Source organism: Apus apus, chromosome 4, assembly GCF_020740795.1.
Source record: "Apus apus isolate bApuApu2 chromosome 4, bApuApu2.pri.cur, whole genome shotgun sequence".
NCBI classification, from domain to species: Eukaryota; Metazoa; Chordata; class Aves; order Apodiformes; family Apodidae; genus Apus; species Apus apus.
The window spans coordinates 57,197,110-57,213,642 of NC_067285.1; the positions used below are offsets into that span (position 1 = coordinate 57,197,110).

The 16,533-nt window shown below is 40.1% G+C and overlaps 1 protein-coding gene across 1 annotated transcript; it reads left to right on the forward strand.

Annotated features, from left to right (window-relative positions):
- The first annotated feature begins 4,292 nt into the window (after nt 1-4,292).
- TMEM184C (transmembrane protein 184C) lies at nt 4,293-15,612 on the forward strand. Its single transcript, XM_051619967.1, has 10 exons — nt 4,293-4,636; nt 6,091-6,221; nt 6,319-6,355; nt 8,270-8,475; nt 9,257-9,331; nt 9,948-10,041; nt 11,920-12,032; nt 12,648-12,747; nt 13,261-13,432; nt 13,872-15,612. The coding sequence occupies exons 1-10, from the start codon at nt 4,520-4,522 to the stop codon at nt 14,162-14,164; spliced, it is 1,338 nt and encodes a 445-aa protein (XP_051475927.1). The 5' UTR covers nt 4,293-4,519; the 3' UTR covers nt 14,165-15,612.
- The last annotated feature ends 921 nt before the right edge of the window (nt 15,613-16,533 follow it).

The following is a 16,533-nucleotide window of genomic DNA, read 5'->3' on the forward strand; positions in this document are numbered from 1 at the left end:
CATGTTACTAATGATGAAAGAAATCTCATGCTGTTTTAGGCAGAGAAAAAGACTCTTCTTACCAGGACTTGCTGCTCTGACCCATGCAGTTGCTGCTTCTTGAGTGTCCAACACATATCCTCCAGGAACTCTTGTTGGGAAGCTGTGACCTCTCCCAGGTCTCTGTTCTCTTTGCCACTAATAGAAGCTTCCCCCCCCTCCTGAGCAGCTTAATAAAGTGTGTTAATCACCTCACCTGCCCTGGCACCTGGGAAAAGCCCAATTACTAATAGCAGCTAAGGTCACAAGCAGGCTTGTGAACCTGACACCCAGGAGGTAAGAAAACAGCTTTGATTAAAAACACAAATCATCTGAGTTGTTGAGTAAATTACAGCTCCTTCATAGCAACTGATACAGAAAACCACAAGTAATTCTAAAAGGTAAGGAGGGTAGAAAGGTAGAGTGAAGACTACATGTGACTATCTTTGGGAAATTTTTCTTTCTTATTTTGCAGATATGCATATTTTTCAGTTCCATGAGAGTTATGTGTGAAGTAATCCTCATTATAAACTCCTCCTTGAATTCCATTACATTTTCCCATTAATCTTAGAGAGTTCCTATGAGAATTTACTCAGAGAAATAATCTCAGAGTTGGATAGGTGTGTTCCTGGAGATGCTGATTAGAATATACTATGGTCAGCAGCAATCAAAGGTTCTTAATGTTCATTTTGTTGTAGTTACTTTTTGCTAAGAAAAAAAAAAAAAAGGTGAGGAAGATTTTGTGAGACTGAAGGCAATACTATTGGAAATAATGTAATTATCTGCTATATTATGTCTATTAATCTCACAAAATATTATGTTTTTTCTGTATGAAAACATACATTGGACCTTTTTTTTTCCCAGAAAATAATCCCTTTTATTAATAAACAGTACACATGCTTGTGGGCACAAGCCAACCTCAAAAAGGGATAAAGAATATCTACAAGTACATTAAAAATAATTCCTTTTCCCACTCTCGCCATTTGGAATTCTTTTGAAACATATAGAGTGGCCTCTCTTAGAGTAAAATTTGGACTTGATGAACCACCAATGAGGGAACTGTTAAGTCCTATTTCTGCTTCCCTTTGGTGATTAATTCTTGCAGCTTGTGTTTTGTTGTTAATCAGTGGAGGAGAGGCCATAGTCCCGTACAGCAGTTAGGGAACAGCAGGGGCAATTATGTACGTGCTAGTGAAATCACACCGTTTACAGATGTTTAAAACTTCCCATTGATGGAACCTTTAACTTCTGTTACGGCTTCAAAAAAGGGAACTAGAGCCAGCAGGTAAAAGCAGACTGAAAGGCAATAGCTATCTGCCTGTCCTGTAAGTAGAAGAGTATCTCATGCCATAATACTGTATCTCAGGCTGAGGAAATAAGACTAAGAAACATTGTGAGAGATACAGACAATAGAAAACCAATGTGATGGATATGGAGATTAGAAAGACATACTGTATTCTTGCTATGTATTTTTAGTTAGTAATAAATATGCATTTTTCTGCTTTTTAATTATACGTATATGTGTTTTGCTCAGACAACATAATTAGCTACATGGAGTTATTGGTGTATTTGTTTATAGGGAACCTTCAGAAATGCTTAGCAGACTTCCAGCCCCTCTCTGGTGGATTCAAGAGAGAGTTTTAACCTTCTAAAACTATAGTAGAAGAATAAAGGATAAGCCCTAAAGGATTCTCTTTCTAGGAACTGCAGTGGAAACGTCTCCCAGACTTTTGACATCTAGATGCTTCTTTCTTCCAGCTTTACAGTGAGTCAGTCCTGGCAACCCTTCCTAAAAAGCTGGCAGCTGTTTTGAGAGGCACTGTAGCAGAATGTTACCTCTTCTGTAAACAGTTTTCAGTTTTGCTACCCTGACATTATGCAGAGAAATTGCAACTGTGCTTTCTTTTAAAGGTGTAACTGAGGTTGTCTTGGGAAGAGAGTAACCATTTGCCATTGCTTCCTTTAAAACTGAAACTAGATTTCCAGTATTATATTCAGTTTCAAAAACTGGAGACTGAACTGAAGAGATAAAACATGTCACAGTCATTGAAAGTCGGCAGAAAAAATAAAGTGAAAGAGGGATTATGTGGGAGTTTAAATACGCTTTATAAACACCAAGAAAAAGACTGAACAAGGAGATAATGGGTACTGTTGCTGCTTACACTGCATTGAATTTGTTTTCCTTTTTTATTTTCTTTTCAAAATTTCCCACTTAGTTTCTGAAGCACAGAAAGCCATGATCGCTTCCCTAAATGCCATCTTAATTTCAATACAGTGAATTTAATTGGAAGTAGAACCCAATGAGTTAAAAAACAAGTACAACCCCAAATCCAGTGCTTGTATCACTGAGGCTTGGTATATGCAGAGAATGCATGAAGCTCAGCAAAGGATCAACACTAAAATTAGTTAGGCTGACTTGAATAATTTGGAAACTGATTCTGCAGAATCCAAATTTTTTATGAAGCCTATCCTGTGAAATTGCACAAAAGTAGGGAGTAAAGTTCTTTGTAAGACTAGACGATTTTTATATTACTGGGCCACTTTAATAAAAAAATATCATCTTTGTGAGAGAATTTGTAAATCCAGTGAAATCACCAATAAGAAAGACCAGAAGATCCTACATAACTATCTTTTAAAATTCTTAAAAGAAAAAAATCACAATTGGTGAAAAACTTAACTCTACAGTAATCAAGAATTCATTTTTTAAAAAATTAATTTAAAATATTTCTGTAAATAGAAATTCCACTAACAAAAAATACTTCAATACATTGTGTTGTATTTTGATCCCGCAAAGAAGGTGCTGTCACTGTGTGAGAAGGCCTGGCAAGAGTTCATAGGATGAAAGAAGGCAGGAATAAAGACGAATATATTCATCTATAGTTGAAAATCATGTTTGATTTTTTTGATAATTCAGATGCTCCCTCCCTGGAATTTTTCAAGGCCAGGTTGGATGGGACTTTGAACAACCTGGTCTAGTAGAGGGGTTGGAAGCAGGTAATATTTAAGGTCCCTACTAACCCAAAACATTTAAAAAAAACCCCCAACAAACACAAAAAAAAAACCCACAACAAAAGAAAAATCAGGAATTTCGCTAGACAGAGAAAATAAAGACCTCAGTCACTGCTCCTTAGTACCTCTTACTCCATGTGGTTTCTTCCAGCATACACTTCTCGGTCACAGCTCAAACTAAAACCTTTATTTTCCTCCTTCCAAGAATTTACAGCTGCAGTTCCTTGGTTATTTGGCAGAGTATCACCAATGGTTCTCATTCAGTTCAGCACCTGAGGTCCTGTGTTTTTTTTTTTCAGTGACTACTAAGGAGTTAGCTGGCATTTTTACCAGTTTTTACAAGGCACTTCTAAAGAAAAGTCCAACAAATTCTTGAAATGTATTATCTATTTCATTATTAATATGTCTGCTGGAGTCTTCGTATCACAACCTCATCCATTCTTGGGACTATTGAGTCCACCTCTACACCAGACCGCTCACTCTGTCCTGCTCTCAGGTGACTGATTATCCATGCAAGCATTTCAGACAGGACCCCATTTACCGAGGCTCTGTCCAGCTCTGAAGTTACAGTAGTTGTCTCTGTTAACTTCAACTCCTGCGATTTCTGCCTGTCCGCACGCTTCCTAAGGTAAATTTCACTCGCTCCGGCCCTCATTAGAATCCAGAGGCCCGGCGCTTCCAGGCTCCTCCGCTGGCACGGGCGCCCACCACGCGTGTAGGGGGCAAGCACGCTGGGCTACCTGAGGAGAGGCCACCTGCCGCCTCCAGGAACGGCTCGTCACTTCAGCACTTCGGCCGCGACAGAGGCAGGGGACCCTCCCTGGGACCCTCCCTGGCTCCCTCCCTCCCTCCCGCCGCCAACCACCGCCCGGCTCAGAACAGCGCTCGAGCTGAAGGGCAGCGGCCGCGCGCGCGCGGAGCCGTTACCGCAGCTGCGGAGCCGTTACCGCAGCTGCGGGCCCGGCCGGCAGGCTCGCGCAGGCGGCTCGCGCCCGGAGCGCCCCCTCGCGCGGGGAGGAGCCGCCCCGCCCCGCCCCGCCCGCGGGACGTGTCGCCGCCGCTACCGGCCGCCGTCCCAGCGGGGGCCCGCACTCCCGGCGGCCCGGGGAGGGTGCGGCAGCCGCGACAGGCAGGGCGGGGAACAAATCAGTTGCGGCTGCTGCGGCCGGGGCGGGCGGCCGGAAGCGCTGCCAGGCGGAAGTGCCGCGGGGGCGTGTGCGGGGGGTGGGGCCGCGCCGAACCGGGCCGCGCCGGACCGGAGCGGGCCGGGGCCGCGCCGGGCAGCCCGCGGCGGGTAGCGGCGGGCTGGGGCTGGCCGGGCTGAGGAGGGCGGCGGCGCGGAGCGGAGCCGAGCTGGCCGCTGATGCGAGGCGGCGGGGGGTGCGGGCGGCCCCGGCGGTGATGCGCGGCCCGCGGGGGCTGCCGGTCCCGGCCCGCTGAGGCGCCGCGGGTGCTGGGTCGGTGCGGGGGGCGTGCCGGTGGGGCCGCGGCCATGCCGTGCACCTGCGGGAACTGGCGGCGGTGGATCCGGCCGCTGGTGGTGCTGCTGTACATCGTGGGGCTGCTGGTGGTGGTGCCGCTCTGCGTCTGGGAGCTGCAGAAGCTGGAGGTGAGCGGCGGGAGCGGCGGGCCCGTCCTTCCCGAGGGGCGGGTCGGCTTTCCCGAGGGAGCTGGCAGCTCCCTGCAGCCCCGGGGCGAGGCCCGGCGAGAGGAGGGAGGCGGGAGAAGGTCCGCCTCGCTGCTGCTGCGGGCGTTCGTCGGGCTGGTCAAGCACAAACGAAGCCAGATGGAACAGGACAGGGTTTCTGTCTCCTTCCGGTTCAATAAAAGGTGATGTTTAAATAGTTGATGCCACTCTGAAGAAATTGGACTCGTTCTTCATAGGAGCGCGGCTGGAGCTGTGCCGCTGCCCTGCCCGGCACTCGCGTTGTGGCCCTTTGTCGCGATAGTGGCTCCGCGTGTGTCGGGCCATCCTGCCTGGTCAGGGAGAACTGGGGCAGTGGGTAGGGAAGCTTCCACGCTGGGGGCCCCGCGGCGCGTCCTAGGAGTAACATACGAGTTACACGCTCATCTGGCAACATTACTTTTATACCGAAAAGTAAAATTTTAACCTTAAAATATATATTGCTCAATTTAATACAGGCTTGTTCCACCGGCAATAAGATTTTTCATTCTATAATTTTTAGCACTTCATGACGTTAAATCTGTCTTGAGTGTAGTTTAATTTCCAGTTTTGAAACCCTGTTCTAATGCCTTTGCACGTTCAGCTTAATGGATGTTTCTATCAAGGTGGTATCTGAAATTTCCAAGTAATTAAATCTGATACTGGTAGAGAAACTACTCTGAGATGATCTTTGACCTGAAAAGCAACAGAAAAGGTGGGAAGTCGATGCACAGTAGGGGATCAGCAAAGAAATTATCAGCGAAAACTACAGTTTCAGAAGAGTCTACTATGTTTCTCAGGTTTTGGTACTCAGGTTTAATAACACAGTTATTTTTCAGAGAGCTTTGGTAAAATTATAGCCATATGTATGTATTTATGTATATATGTGCATGTCTCTTATTATTTGCTAAATTAAACTAGTTGACATTGATTACTAGCTGGAACTTGATTTTAAAGCTAAAATATTTTAAACCCACAAGCTTTCAGAAACGTTATAATGAAGCACCGAACGCGACAAGTTCAGACCTAGAGCAAGGAAATCTATTGTGGCTTTCAGAAAATTAAATAGTGAGCATTACTATGTCTTTGTGTAACATTTTTGTGTTTATTGGTGATGCTTTTATTTGGTTCTGCAAGATTTTTCATCTTTTTTTATTGAGTTTTTATGCTTATTCTAAACCACACAGACAGATAGCAAGGGAGACTTTGAGATTTTGTGTATTTGAAAAGGAGAGTTAGAAAAACTATACTTAGTACTGAGATATGTACTTAATGTCCATCTTAAAACTATTTACAGTAAAAAAAAAAAAGAAGATAAATTACTTTCTTGCTGTACTAGAAAAACTGTAAAAGTATTAATACTGAAACTTTTATCTTGCATTCTTCCTTGTCTTTGCAAGGTTGGAATTCATACCAAGGCATGGTTTATTGCTGGGATATTTCTGCTAATGACTATACCAATATCTCTCTGGGGAATACTACAACACTTAGTCCATTATACTCAGCCAGAGTTACAGAAACCAATAATAAGGTAACATTTCACATTTTACCTGTGCTACAAATGTTGAATTTAATTCAGACTAAAAATACTTCTAGTAATATTAAATGTTCTTTTGTTATTGTAACAGGATTCTATGGATGGTGCCGATTTACAGTTTAGACAGTGTAAGTGTTCTCTTACTGTTAACAGCTCAATAAAATTCTGTTTGCTATGGGAGTGAGGGAAAACAGTGTCACAGTTAGAAACAATGCTGCATGGAGAGCTGTAGTCCTAGAAACTTCTGGGCATTCCTGTTTGTGAAGTGTGTCAGAAGCATAGTCCTAGCAACATTACATTCTTCTTGTGGAGCTTGTGGGATCACTTTTGCTAAGCCTTTTTAACCCTGTCCTTGAGTATCCTTTATGACAGATGCAGAAAGGGGTACAACAAGAGTCTGCTTTTGGTCCTTCCATTTCATTAACAGCTGAATTGGAAACCAGACTGATCCACTTAGAGTCTCAAAATTCAGTGCCTTACCTTTCTTTCCCCAGTTGTGCTTAGTGCTAAAATTCTTGCTTTTTGCTTCAAGGGGCAAAGTGTAAAATCCCACAAAATATCCACTTCTGAATATTTTTAAGCAGTAGATTCTGTTTGCCATACCAGATATGGCTCATGTAAATATGTCACTTGTGGAGATTATTTCAGCCAGAGCTAAGCAACAAACCAAATCTGTGTATGTGCATGTTTTCATCACCTTTTGGTATTACAGATATCTCTGTTTTCCCCATAAACCCAGGAACTTTTCCTTTGGGTTTTCTCCCATCTCTTGAGGGAGGTTTCACCCATAAGTATGTTCTCTTTTTTCCTTGCTATGGGTTTGGGGTTTTTTGTGTGTTGTTTTTTGTTTTATTGTTTTTTGGGTGTGGGGGGGGTTGTTTGTTTTATTTTTTTAAAGATTGGGATTTAGAGTATCTGAGAGTGAAGGAGAGTGGGGAAGACAATTTTATCTGTTTCCTAGGGGGGATATCAATTACCTCAGGTTGATATTTCAGTATCTAGTACAGCATTTTCCTTTGGAAGAAAATTACCTGCTAATTAAATGAGCTCTAGCCAGGCATTCAGAGTGGTTTCTGACATAATAAAATCTTCCCCCAGACTCCTGGATCTTACAGTCTTTGCTGCATATATGGTATCCTCCTAGAGTGCTTAATCTGAGCTGAAAATAAAGTTTTATTCTCAGATTCAAATACTGTATTCTCAGTTTACTAGATGAAGTATTACATCTTCCACAAAGGTGCTGCAGCATCTCCTATCTCTAGTGGTGATGAGGATGGAAGCATCTTCCTGTAGTTCTAATAAGGTCAGAGAAGGCACATTTGCTCTGTCTACTAAAACCTAGGGAAGCAAAGTAAGCTCAGAAGACCTGCCTCTGTTTCAACTCCCTGACAAAAAAAAACAACAAAACAACCCAAAAACCAGTGCAACAGCAGTGTGATACTTAACATTATCAATTGAAAGCTCTGATAGCTGATCCATAATTACAGTTTTGCAAAAAAACCTACTTTTCTGTGTGAAATTCTGATTTAGAGGGATAACTGCCACTTTAAGGTTAATCTGCTGCTTCTATATTTTGCAAACATGCCAGAACAAACATTGACACATTAGATACCAAAATCAATCTATTTTATATTGATGAACTGAAAACTTACTTCTCCCCCTTATTGCCAATGAATATGTGAATTTCAGGAAACGTTTCTGTTTTGTCTCCTCCTAACAGGAGCAGGCTATGTGTAGGGAACCATCTTGTTATTTTTAAATGACTCAGTTGTGTGGTCAGAGATACGGGGCATCTCTTGCTCAGCACCTCAAGCATGCTCCCATTTGAAAGAGAGATGTGATCTGAAGTTCTACTTGTATTTTGACAATCTTATTTTCTAGCTGTAGCCTCACACTCTTATTAGCCAAATGCTTTAAGTCCTGTTTAATTAGTGCCTGCTGTCTAATGAAGTACTGCTTGCTGAATTAGCCAGCCAGTATTGTCATTGGAATCACTTTCGTCTTTCTTGCATGTAACCTTTTGTGTACCTCTCTTCTTACAGTGGATAGCTTTGAAATACCCCAACATTGCAATATATGTGGATACATGTCGAGAATGCTATGAAGCTTATGTCATCTATAATTTTATGGTTTTTCTTTCAAATTATCTAACCAACCGATATCCAAACCTCGTCTTAATAATAGAAGCAAAAGATCAGCAGAGGCATCTGCCACCTCTATGTTGTTGTCCATCATGGGCTATGGGAGAGTGAGTATATGATGACATCTTATAATTTTAAGCTGTGTAATCAGAGATAAACATTTTGGTTTTATGTTGTTGCTTAGTATAGTCAGGTTATGGTTTACACGTATTTTATTTATCAATTACAAGCCCCTATGAAAGAACCTGTGAACATGTTTTCACCTAGCTGTGAAACATCCTAAAAATCACATTTAGCTACTAACGTACATTAATTTGGGTGGTGCTGAAGGAAACTTGCTTATTTTTGAAACATATTGGAAAAAGGTCTCCTTGAATTTGCTTCCTTTGCTGTCACATAATGTTTGTCAAAAACCTCATGTAGACTCACTCCTAGACCAGATAGCTGATTGCTCTTAATTCCACAGGTGAAGGACAAAAGGCTGTATGCCTGTCTGTTTCTGCATACTTAATCTGATAAGCATCTCTCTGAAGAGATTCTGATAAAGCTGTTTAAAATGTTAAAGACAAATTATCAATGTAAGTTATTCTTAAACATCTTCAAACATGGTGAAAATTGCATTCTCTTTATTTAGCCTAGCCAGAAGCTCTCCATGGCTAAAAGAAGTGAATCATTGAGTATTTCCTATTATGTATCTATAAAATAGATACATAATTTTGTGTATTGCTTATATACACATGATATACCCTGTAGAATCTGAAATCCTGAAAGCAGAAGTTGACATTATCATGAAAAAAAAATTCAGTGTAGTGAAACTACTGAGAAGAGGAAACTTCCATGAGTCAATTGTCTTGTTCGTGTACAATTAATTTTTTGTTTCTTTTGCAGAGTTTTATTATTTAGATGTAAACTGGGTGTTTTGCAGTACACAGTTGTCAGACCATTCACTACTATCATTGCTTTGTAAGTATGCTTGTAAACAGTTAATACTGGCCTTCAGGAAGTAATTTTGAGTTATGCTGGAAAGAGTTTGTCCTTTGTATTGAATCAAGGCTTCAATAAATAAATAGTAATTTTTAAAGTCAGGTTTCATGTAACTTTTAAAGATTTTCTTAAACTTTGCATGTGACAAGCCTGACCCTGTGCATGACATACATGTCATGTAACCTGTTGTTGTAATGCAATAACAGGAAGTTACGCATGTTGATGCCAAAGCCTAATTTCAGGAACTTTCATGGTCATTACTGTTAATTCTGTGGGACTGTGGAAGAAGATGCTAATCACAAAGAATATTCATATAAATATTAGCTGTAATGTTCTAACAATTTAAAACAAAACAGCTAAAAAAAGATGTTCAGTTGTTGAATTCAAATAGTGTTTTTTCTATGGAACATGCAATATGAACTCCCTATGCCTTGTGCTGTTGGAAACTTATTCAGACTGATGCAGACCTTCAGCACCCATATTTGAGTACTAAGAGAGATTTTGGATTCTAACAGTTGATGGATGTATTGAGGATTTAGCACTTGAAGAAAGCCATCTTTTACTGCATAGTGATTAACTCTCAAAATTCTTTCAGAATTTGTGAACTAGTGGGAGTGTATGATGAAGGAAACTTCAGCTTTGACAATGCTTGGACTTACTTGGTTATACTTAACAACATGTCACAGCTAGTGAGTATCAAGAGTACATCCTTCTGCTCTTTTAAGTAATTGTCCTAATATTAGGGAATCTTCTTTGTGAACTATTGACAGTAATTGTGTTAACTTCTGGTAATTCTTAAGGGTATAGTTCCCACTGTTAAATGTTGTACGTGCAAAATACTACGAAAAGAGATAATCTAAAACTTCTATTATTTTTACTACAAAGCTCCGTAAAGCAATCAGGTGTCCCACCTCTCTACCCCAAAGTATTTGATGGGTGAAGTGGTGTAGTTTAGGCATGTTTTTGCTGTGGACTTACCCGTCTTTAGAAGAGGTGACTCAGCCTCCCATAGCTTCCTCCCAGCACACATACAAAGAAGCATCAGTGACTATATTAAAAATACTGTGTTACAAAGCTGATGGTGACAACGTTGACATGAATAAATTGAAATGCTGCATGCAGTTCTGAGATTCCGGCCTGCCTAACACCTCTTTTTGTTGGTTCAGCTGCCAGATGATATCAGGGTAAGGGGAAGATGTCAGCCTCTAGACTTTAGTTTTGTTTTGGAGGACAGAGATTGCATTTACTGGCTTGCTGGGAATACAGATGAAGCATTTTCTGCTTCACCCAGGGCACCTTACACATGAGCTACTGCAAGAGGAGAGCTGTAGCAGCTCTGGGTCCTTGCTGCTTAGCCTTCTAGCCAAGGTTCTTACTTGTCTTCGTGACAGCAGCAAGAGTCAAAACTGCATGACATCCCATCTAAAAAGGCTGTCCTCATCCTACTGCCACCACCATGTTTAATGGGTGACTCTTATGGAAGGAGCAACAGTCCCAGCAGCAGCACATACTTCTGCATGTACTGGATTACTGGAAGACATGGTTGCTTGAAGAAACTTAGTATAGAATCATAGAACTATCCAGGTTGGAAAAGACTCTTGGGATCACCGAGTCCAACCATCATCCCTACTCTACAAAGTTCTCCCCTAAACCATATCCACCAACACCACATCCAAAGGACCCTTAAACACATCCAGGGATGGTGGCTCAACCACCTCCGTGGGCAGCCTATTCCAGTGTCTAACTGCTCTTTCTGTGAAAAAAATTTTCCTAATGTCCAGTATAAACCTCCCCTGTTGCAGCTTGAAGCCATTCCCTCTTGTTCTGTTGCTAATTATCTGTGAGAACAGACCAGCACCAGCCTCTCTACAATGACCTTTTAGGTAATTGTAGAAACTGATGAGGTCTCCCCTCAGCCTCCTCTTTCTCAAACTAAACATTTCCAGCTCCTTCAAGCATTCTTCATAAGATTTATTCTCTAGGCCCTTCCCAGCTTCCAGCCCTCCTCTGTACTCGCTCCAGCACCTCGATAGCTCTCTTGAATTGAGGTGCAAGTAAGGGGCTAGGAGAATGTGTGTGAAAAGGGGAGGTCAGTTCCTTACGTCTGACTGTACACCAGTTTGGTTGCTTGCAGTTGTCATTAATTGGAAACTGGTTCAGATTCATTGCCTTATTTCTCGTAAAGAAGCAACATTTGAGGTATTCTTATACAAGAGCCTGAAAGAAGAGAGGCTGTTTATGCCATTTTCCCTAGAGATGTGCTTGGCATTGGAAAGATTTTATGGGACCTTCCTATGCTTTGCTTTAGTGTGTACATAGATCACCTCAGTCTCTGTTTGCCAATACCATGCATTTAAAAAATACAATTTCAGGGAAACAAAAGTCTGCTTTAAAAAGAAGTAAAGCAAAGATTCCATAAATCCAGAATCCCTTTTCTAAAATAGATAGCTTTTGAAGTTTGCATTGTAGTATGATACATTTTTTAACTGAAGATATGCTATAAAACAACTCCCACACAAAACAAACAAGGATTTGAAAGCTTTTCTTCATTTTCTTTTCCTTGTTAGTTTGCTATGTATTGTCTGGTGCTGTTTTATAAAGTACTACGTGAAGAACTGAACCCTATCCAACCTGTTGGCAAGTTCCTTTGTGTGAAGATGGTAGTTTTTGTTTCTTTCTGGTAAGTGAATTATTTACTTATTACTTCTTGCTCTCAGGGTGAATCATGAAAGAGGTAATAAAGGCTGGTTTTGTTACTGAAGGCTAGAGGCCTCAGAAAAATCTACCCATAAGCTTAGTGAAGTGCTGTGAGGGGGAAAAGGGTACTGGTACATTGGGCAGATCAGTCTTGTTCACTTGACATGATTTTTTAGACTTGTTATTTTGTAAAGCAATTCTCAAAGAACGTAATCTATTTCAGAATCTTCACTTGCAGGTATTTAAAAAAAGGTTTTTTTTTTTAATTTGTTAAAATATATGTTAATTTTTTTACTTTAAGTTTTTGAAAATAATTTACTGTAAGTTAACTATAAATTATTATTTAAGCACTTGTCACATTTAGCTACTAACAAGGGCATTTGACTATCTGAGTATTACTCTGTGGTCTGCATTAGTACCCTTAAACAACTGACTCTCTTTTGGTTGTGTTCTCTGTTGGCCTTTAGGACAATGGATGAATGACTTAAGTCTGTTTCTTCCTATGTATACATATACATGTGCACACAGGAACAGGCCTTGTTTACCAGATTTGCTTGCAAGTTTTTAAAAATAATAATAATCATCATCATCTTTATAGGCAAGCTGTGCTTATTGCATTGTTGGTGAAAGTTGGTGTTATTTCTGAGAAACACACCTGGGAATGGCAAAGTGTGGAAGCTGTGGCTACAGGCCTGCAGGTAGGAGCAGAGTTACTTTTTAAAAGGAATGGTTATATGCAAATATGACGTAGCTGATCTCAGGCAAATATTGTCATACTCACTTTAATTAACAGAGGCTAGATTTGTATTGAACTTATAATAAGTTGGGCTAAGTTTCAGCCAGTCACCCCAACTGAGTTTTTATGCTTAACAATTCTATATCCATGTGTTGGGCAGAAGGAACGTGTCCCAGTTAAAACTTCAGTTGGATATCCTTGCATTTATTTCTTGCAAGAATTCATGGTAGATCTGCTGCTTGTTGAATATCCACTTCCAGCAAGTCAGTCCATCAGACAAGGACTGATTGCAGTATGTACAATAGTACATACGGCACTCTGAAGCCTGCCAAGAATATCCTGTCTCTCGTGGTAAAGTAAGGTGATGCCAGTATCCCAAGGCAGTTACAGTCTTTCAAATGTAGAAGAAAACCAGGAACTATTTTTCTGCAGTAATGAACGATGAAGTATTAAGTCAAGATCTCTCTCATTGCAGGATTTTATCATTTGTGTTGAGATGTTCTTAGCTGCAATTGCTCATCACTACAGTTTTTCTTATAAACCTTATGTTCAAGAAGCTGAAGAAGGGTCATGCTTCGACTCCTTTCTTGCCATGTGGGATATTTCTGATATAAGGGCAGATATATCAGAACAGGTTCGAAATGTGGGTAAGTAAGAGAGATTTGTATGATCTGTTAACACAGTATGTATTTCCAGCTTCATTTTACCCCATTACCCATCTCTCTAGTACCTTTAAAACATTCCAAAACAAACAAATGGCAGATGCATCCCTAGTGGATTTAATAGTTTATCTGGCACTTTACTCTTTCCAGTAATCCTGACTGATTTGGAACCTAGTTTTTAATTTTTCTTTTAAATAGATGGATCCCAGGGTAAGTTTCAGGTCTGTTAGGTAGAAGTGCAGGATGTATATAATTTTTTTTTTTAATGTAAAGACATACTTTTATTTATTAAGCCAACAATGCCTGCGTAAAACAACAAAGGCTAATTTTCTAATTTTACATGCCTATTTTAGAGTTGATGTGTTCAAAGACCTTAGTATAGTGCTAAAGTATTAAAAAGTATTTTCATTTGTCATAATTCTAGGAAGGACAGTTTTGGGGCAGCCAAGGAAAATGTTTTTTGCTGAGGATCATGAACATAATGAGCATACAAGTTTATTGTCTTCATCTACTCAAGACCCGATTTCTGATGCTTCTTCAATGCCCTCTTCACCTATGGGTCATTATCAGGGGTTTGGACACACTGTGACGCCTCTCACAACACCAACAACAGTCCCTGCAATTGATGGTATTTATAATACTTCTGCTACTCAAGATGCTGAGGAGTCACCTGAACTAGAGCACAATCTATCAGAGAAAGTTTTGGATAAAAGTTAGACTCAAGATATTATTTGAATGTGTCAGGGAATCTCTTGTATGCTCACCACATATGTACTATTAGTGATGAAAGTTGAAAAGCTTGGAAAAGCTACTGTGCACAGAGGATATGGCTGTAACATCTGGATCTATAATGGATATGAGTATCTGTGAGTACCCCATGAGTATAAAACACGCACACTTTAAAGGTTTCTGCATAAATTTAAGAATTAACTCCTTAAACTGCTAGACACTTACACATCACATCAAGATTACACTGACTTCTATTAATACAAAAGAAACCTTTGAAAAAATACTCTGCTCTTCTAAAGTTGTGTAAGTACTATTAGCAATGGGAAAATTTATTTTCAAGAATGTAATTTAAGGAAGGCAGCAGCAAAAAGTGTTTTTATTAGCTTTTGTTGTCTTCTTAATGATGGTAACTTCCATATCCCAATGCTGAACGGAGTGTCAGCAAAATTGTAACTTCTGTACAGATACCATCTTCTGCCCTTTCTTGCATAGCTAAATAAAACCTCTTCATTAAGATAATTATTACAATGCATCAGTAAAGAATCTAAACAAGGAAAGCATTCCCTCTAGGCCTCACTATAAAATTCCATGCTCACAACACATGGTTGGCATAGCTGTTGTCCTTGTAGCTCTTAATTTTTAAGTCTTTTACATTCAGAAGAGACAGCCAGGATGATAGGTGTTGGTCGACTTAACTTTTTTCCTATCCTTCTAAAATAAGAATAAGGGTTACTACCCTAAAATACATGGAGGGGGAAAAAAGGAGGTCAAAAAGGAAGTAGAAAACAAAACTGATTTATTTTGGGCTGCAATAAATTCTTTAACACTTAAGTTTTTTTAAGCTGTTAAAGCAAGATATCTTGACAATGTGTCTGTAGTAGTTTGTATTCATAACTTTGTGTGTGTGTGATTATTGTATTATGCTTCTAGTATAGCCTGGATTCAAATGTAACAGAAACCCCAGAAACAACCTTAGCTAAGATGTAGCTAGTCTAATACTGGAGTTACTAGCATTAGCTATCAGATCAAAAAGTATACCCCTATCAAATGGTTATTTTGCAAAAACTGACAAAATCAGAAGGGTATTGGTTTTATCCCATGGCATGTTTGCAATCTGAAAAAAAAACAAAACCAAAAAACCTAGAGCACAGACCTTTTAAGTGACATCTGAAGTTTCTTTTTCAGCATTCTTAGCATTTACAAGATAAATGTTTAACTTCTGGCTGTCACAGTAAATCCATCTTAAGTGCTTTTTTTTTTTTTTTGCAGTACTAGTGTGATGTAAATATTGCGCCTTACTCACTAGGCTGCATATTTTATAGTTGACTATGTACTTGCTGTTTCTGACGTTTGTGGGAAAGTGCATAATAATTTTCAATTTGCCAAGTCTTTGCCTTTGTTGTAAATAAGCAATTAAAGATTTTATTTAAACTGTTTACCTTCTTTCCATTTTATTTACTACTACAGTAATTTAAGAGTGAGAATGACACATTAATACAACTGTCCTCCTGGAAGAAGGGGATCTTAAGTACAACTAGTACAAGAGTTTGTGCTTTCCATATTTTAAGGCTTGTGCTGATAAACTCTTGTTTGACATTATGAATAATCAGGATCTACTTATTTATGCTTGATTCTAGGTATCTTCTTGTCCATGTAATAGCCATGTTCTAAAATGAAGCTCATAACACCTTAGCTTTTCAAAAACCTCACAGAATGAGACAGATTGAGCAAGGAGTGAGAGCATCAGCAAGTTTGGCTCAGTTCTTGTAACTCCTCAAGGCTGTTACACAGGCTCCTAGTTTTCCTCAACAGTCTTCCCTTTGTTTCAATTCCTCCCTTTCCAGGAGTTTTGTTTCAGGGAAAAGGTTGTATGGCTATCTGACATGACTGTCATGACAGAATGACATTGTCTCATCACCAAATTTACCCTTTACAGCAAATGGTTATTTGTTTCAGGGGACCATAAGTTGATAGGAGTGTCAGGACCATTGCCTGTCCCTTTATTTGGCCTCCTATGACCTTCCACTATCCAGCTTGAGTTACCTGACTGCAGTCCTTCACAACTTCTTAAAATTGTCTGTGTACAACACTAACTTGTGATACTGCAACTGGAATGGCATTACAGTCCCTGCAGTACACTGCAGTAGGAAGCTTTGTTTGAGAAACAAGGACTCTAACCTGAACAGCCACAGGTGTTTATTTCCAGTACAGGCATCTGGATGCTTTTTCTCTTACTACAGATGAGATGGTAGGAAGGTAAGTGGGTCCTGTTGTTTAGTCACTGCACTAGCTAGTCAGGTTTTTGCTGCAGTGAAGACAATACCTCCCCTCGTGCTTGGCAAGATACCCTTACAATG

What these genes read in the sequence shown, in the direction of transcription:
- TMEM184C (XM_051619967.1), top strand. Translation starts at nt 4,520, where the DNA reads ATGCCGTGCACCTGCGGGAACTGGCGGCGGTGGATCCGGCCGCTGGTG. An exon ending in TTACAGAAACCAATAATAAG is followed by an intron (nt 6,222 to 6,318) that starts GTAACATTTCAC and finishes TTATTGTAACAG; the next exon opens with GATTCTATGGATGGTGCCGA. An exon ending in AGAACAGGTTCGAAATGTGG is followed by an intron (nt 13,433 to 13,871) that starts GTAAGTAAGAGA and finishes TCATAATTCTAG; the next exon opens with GAAGGACAGTTTTGGGGCAG.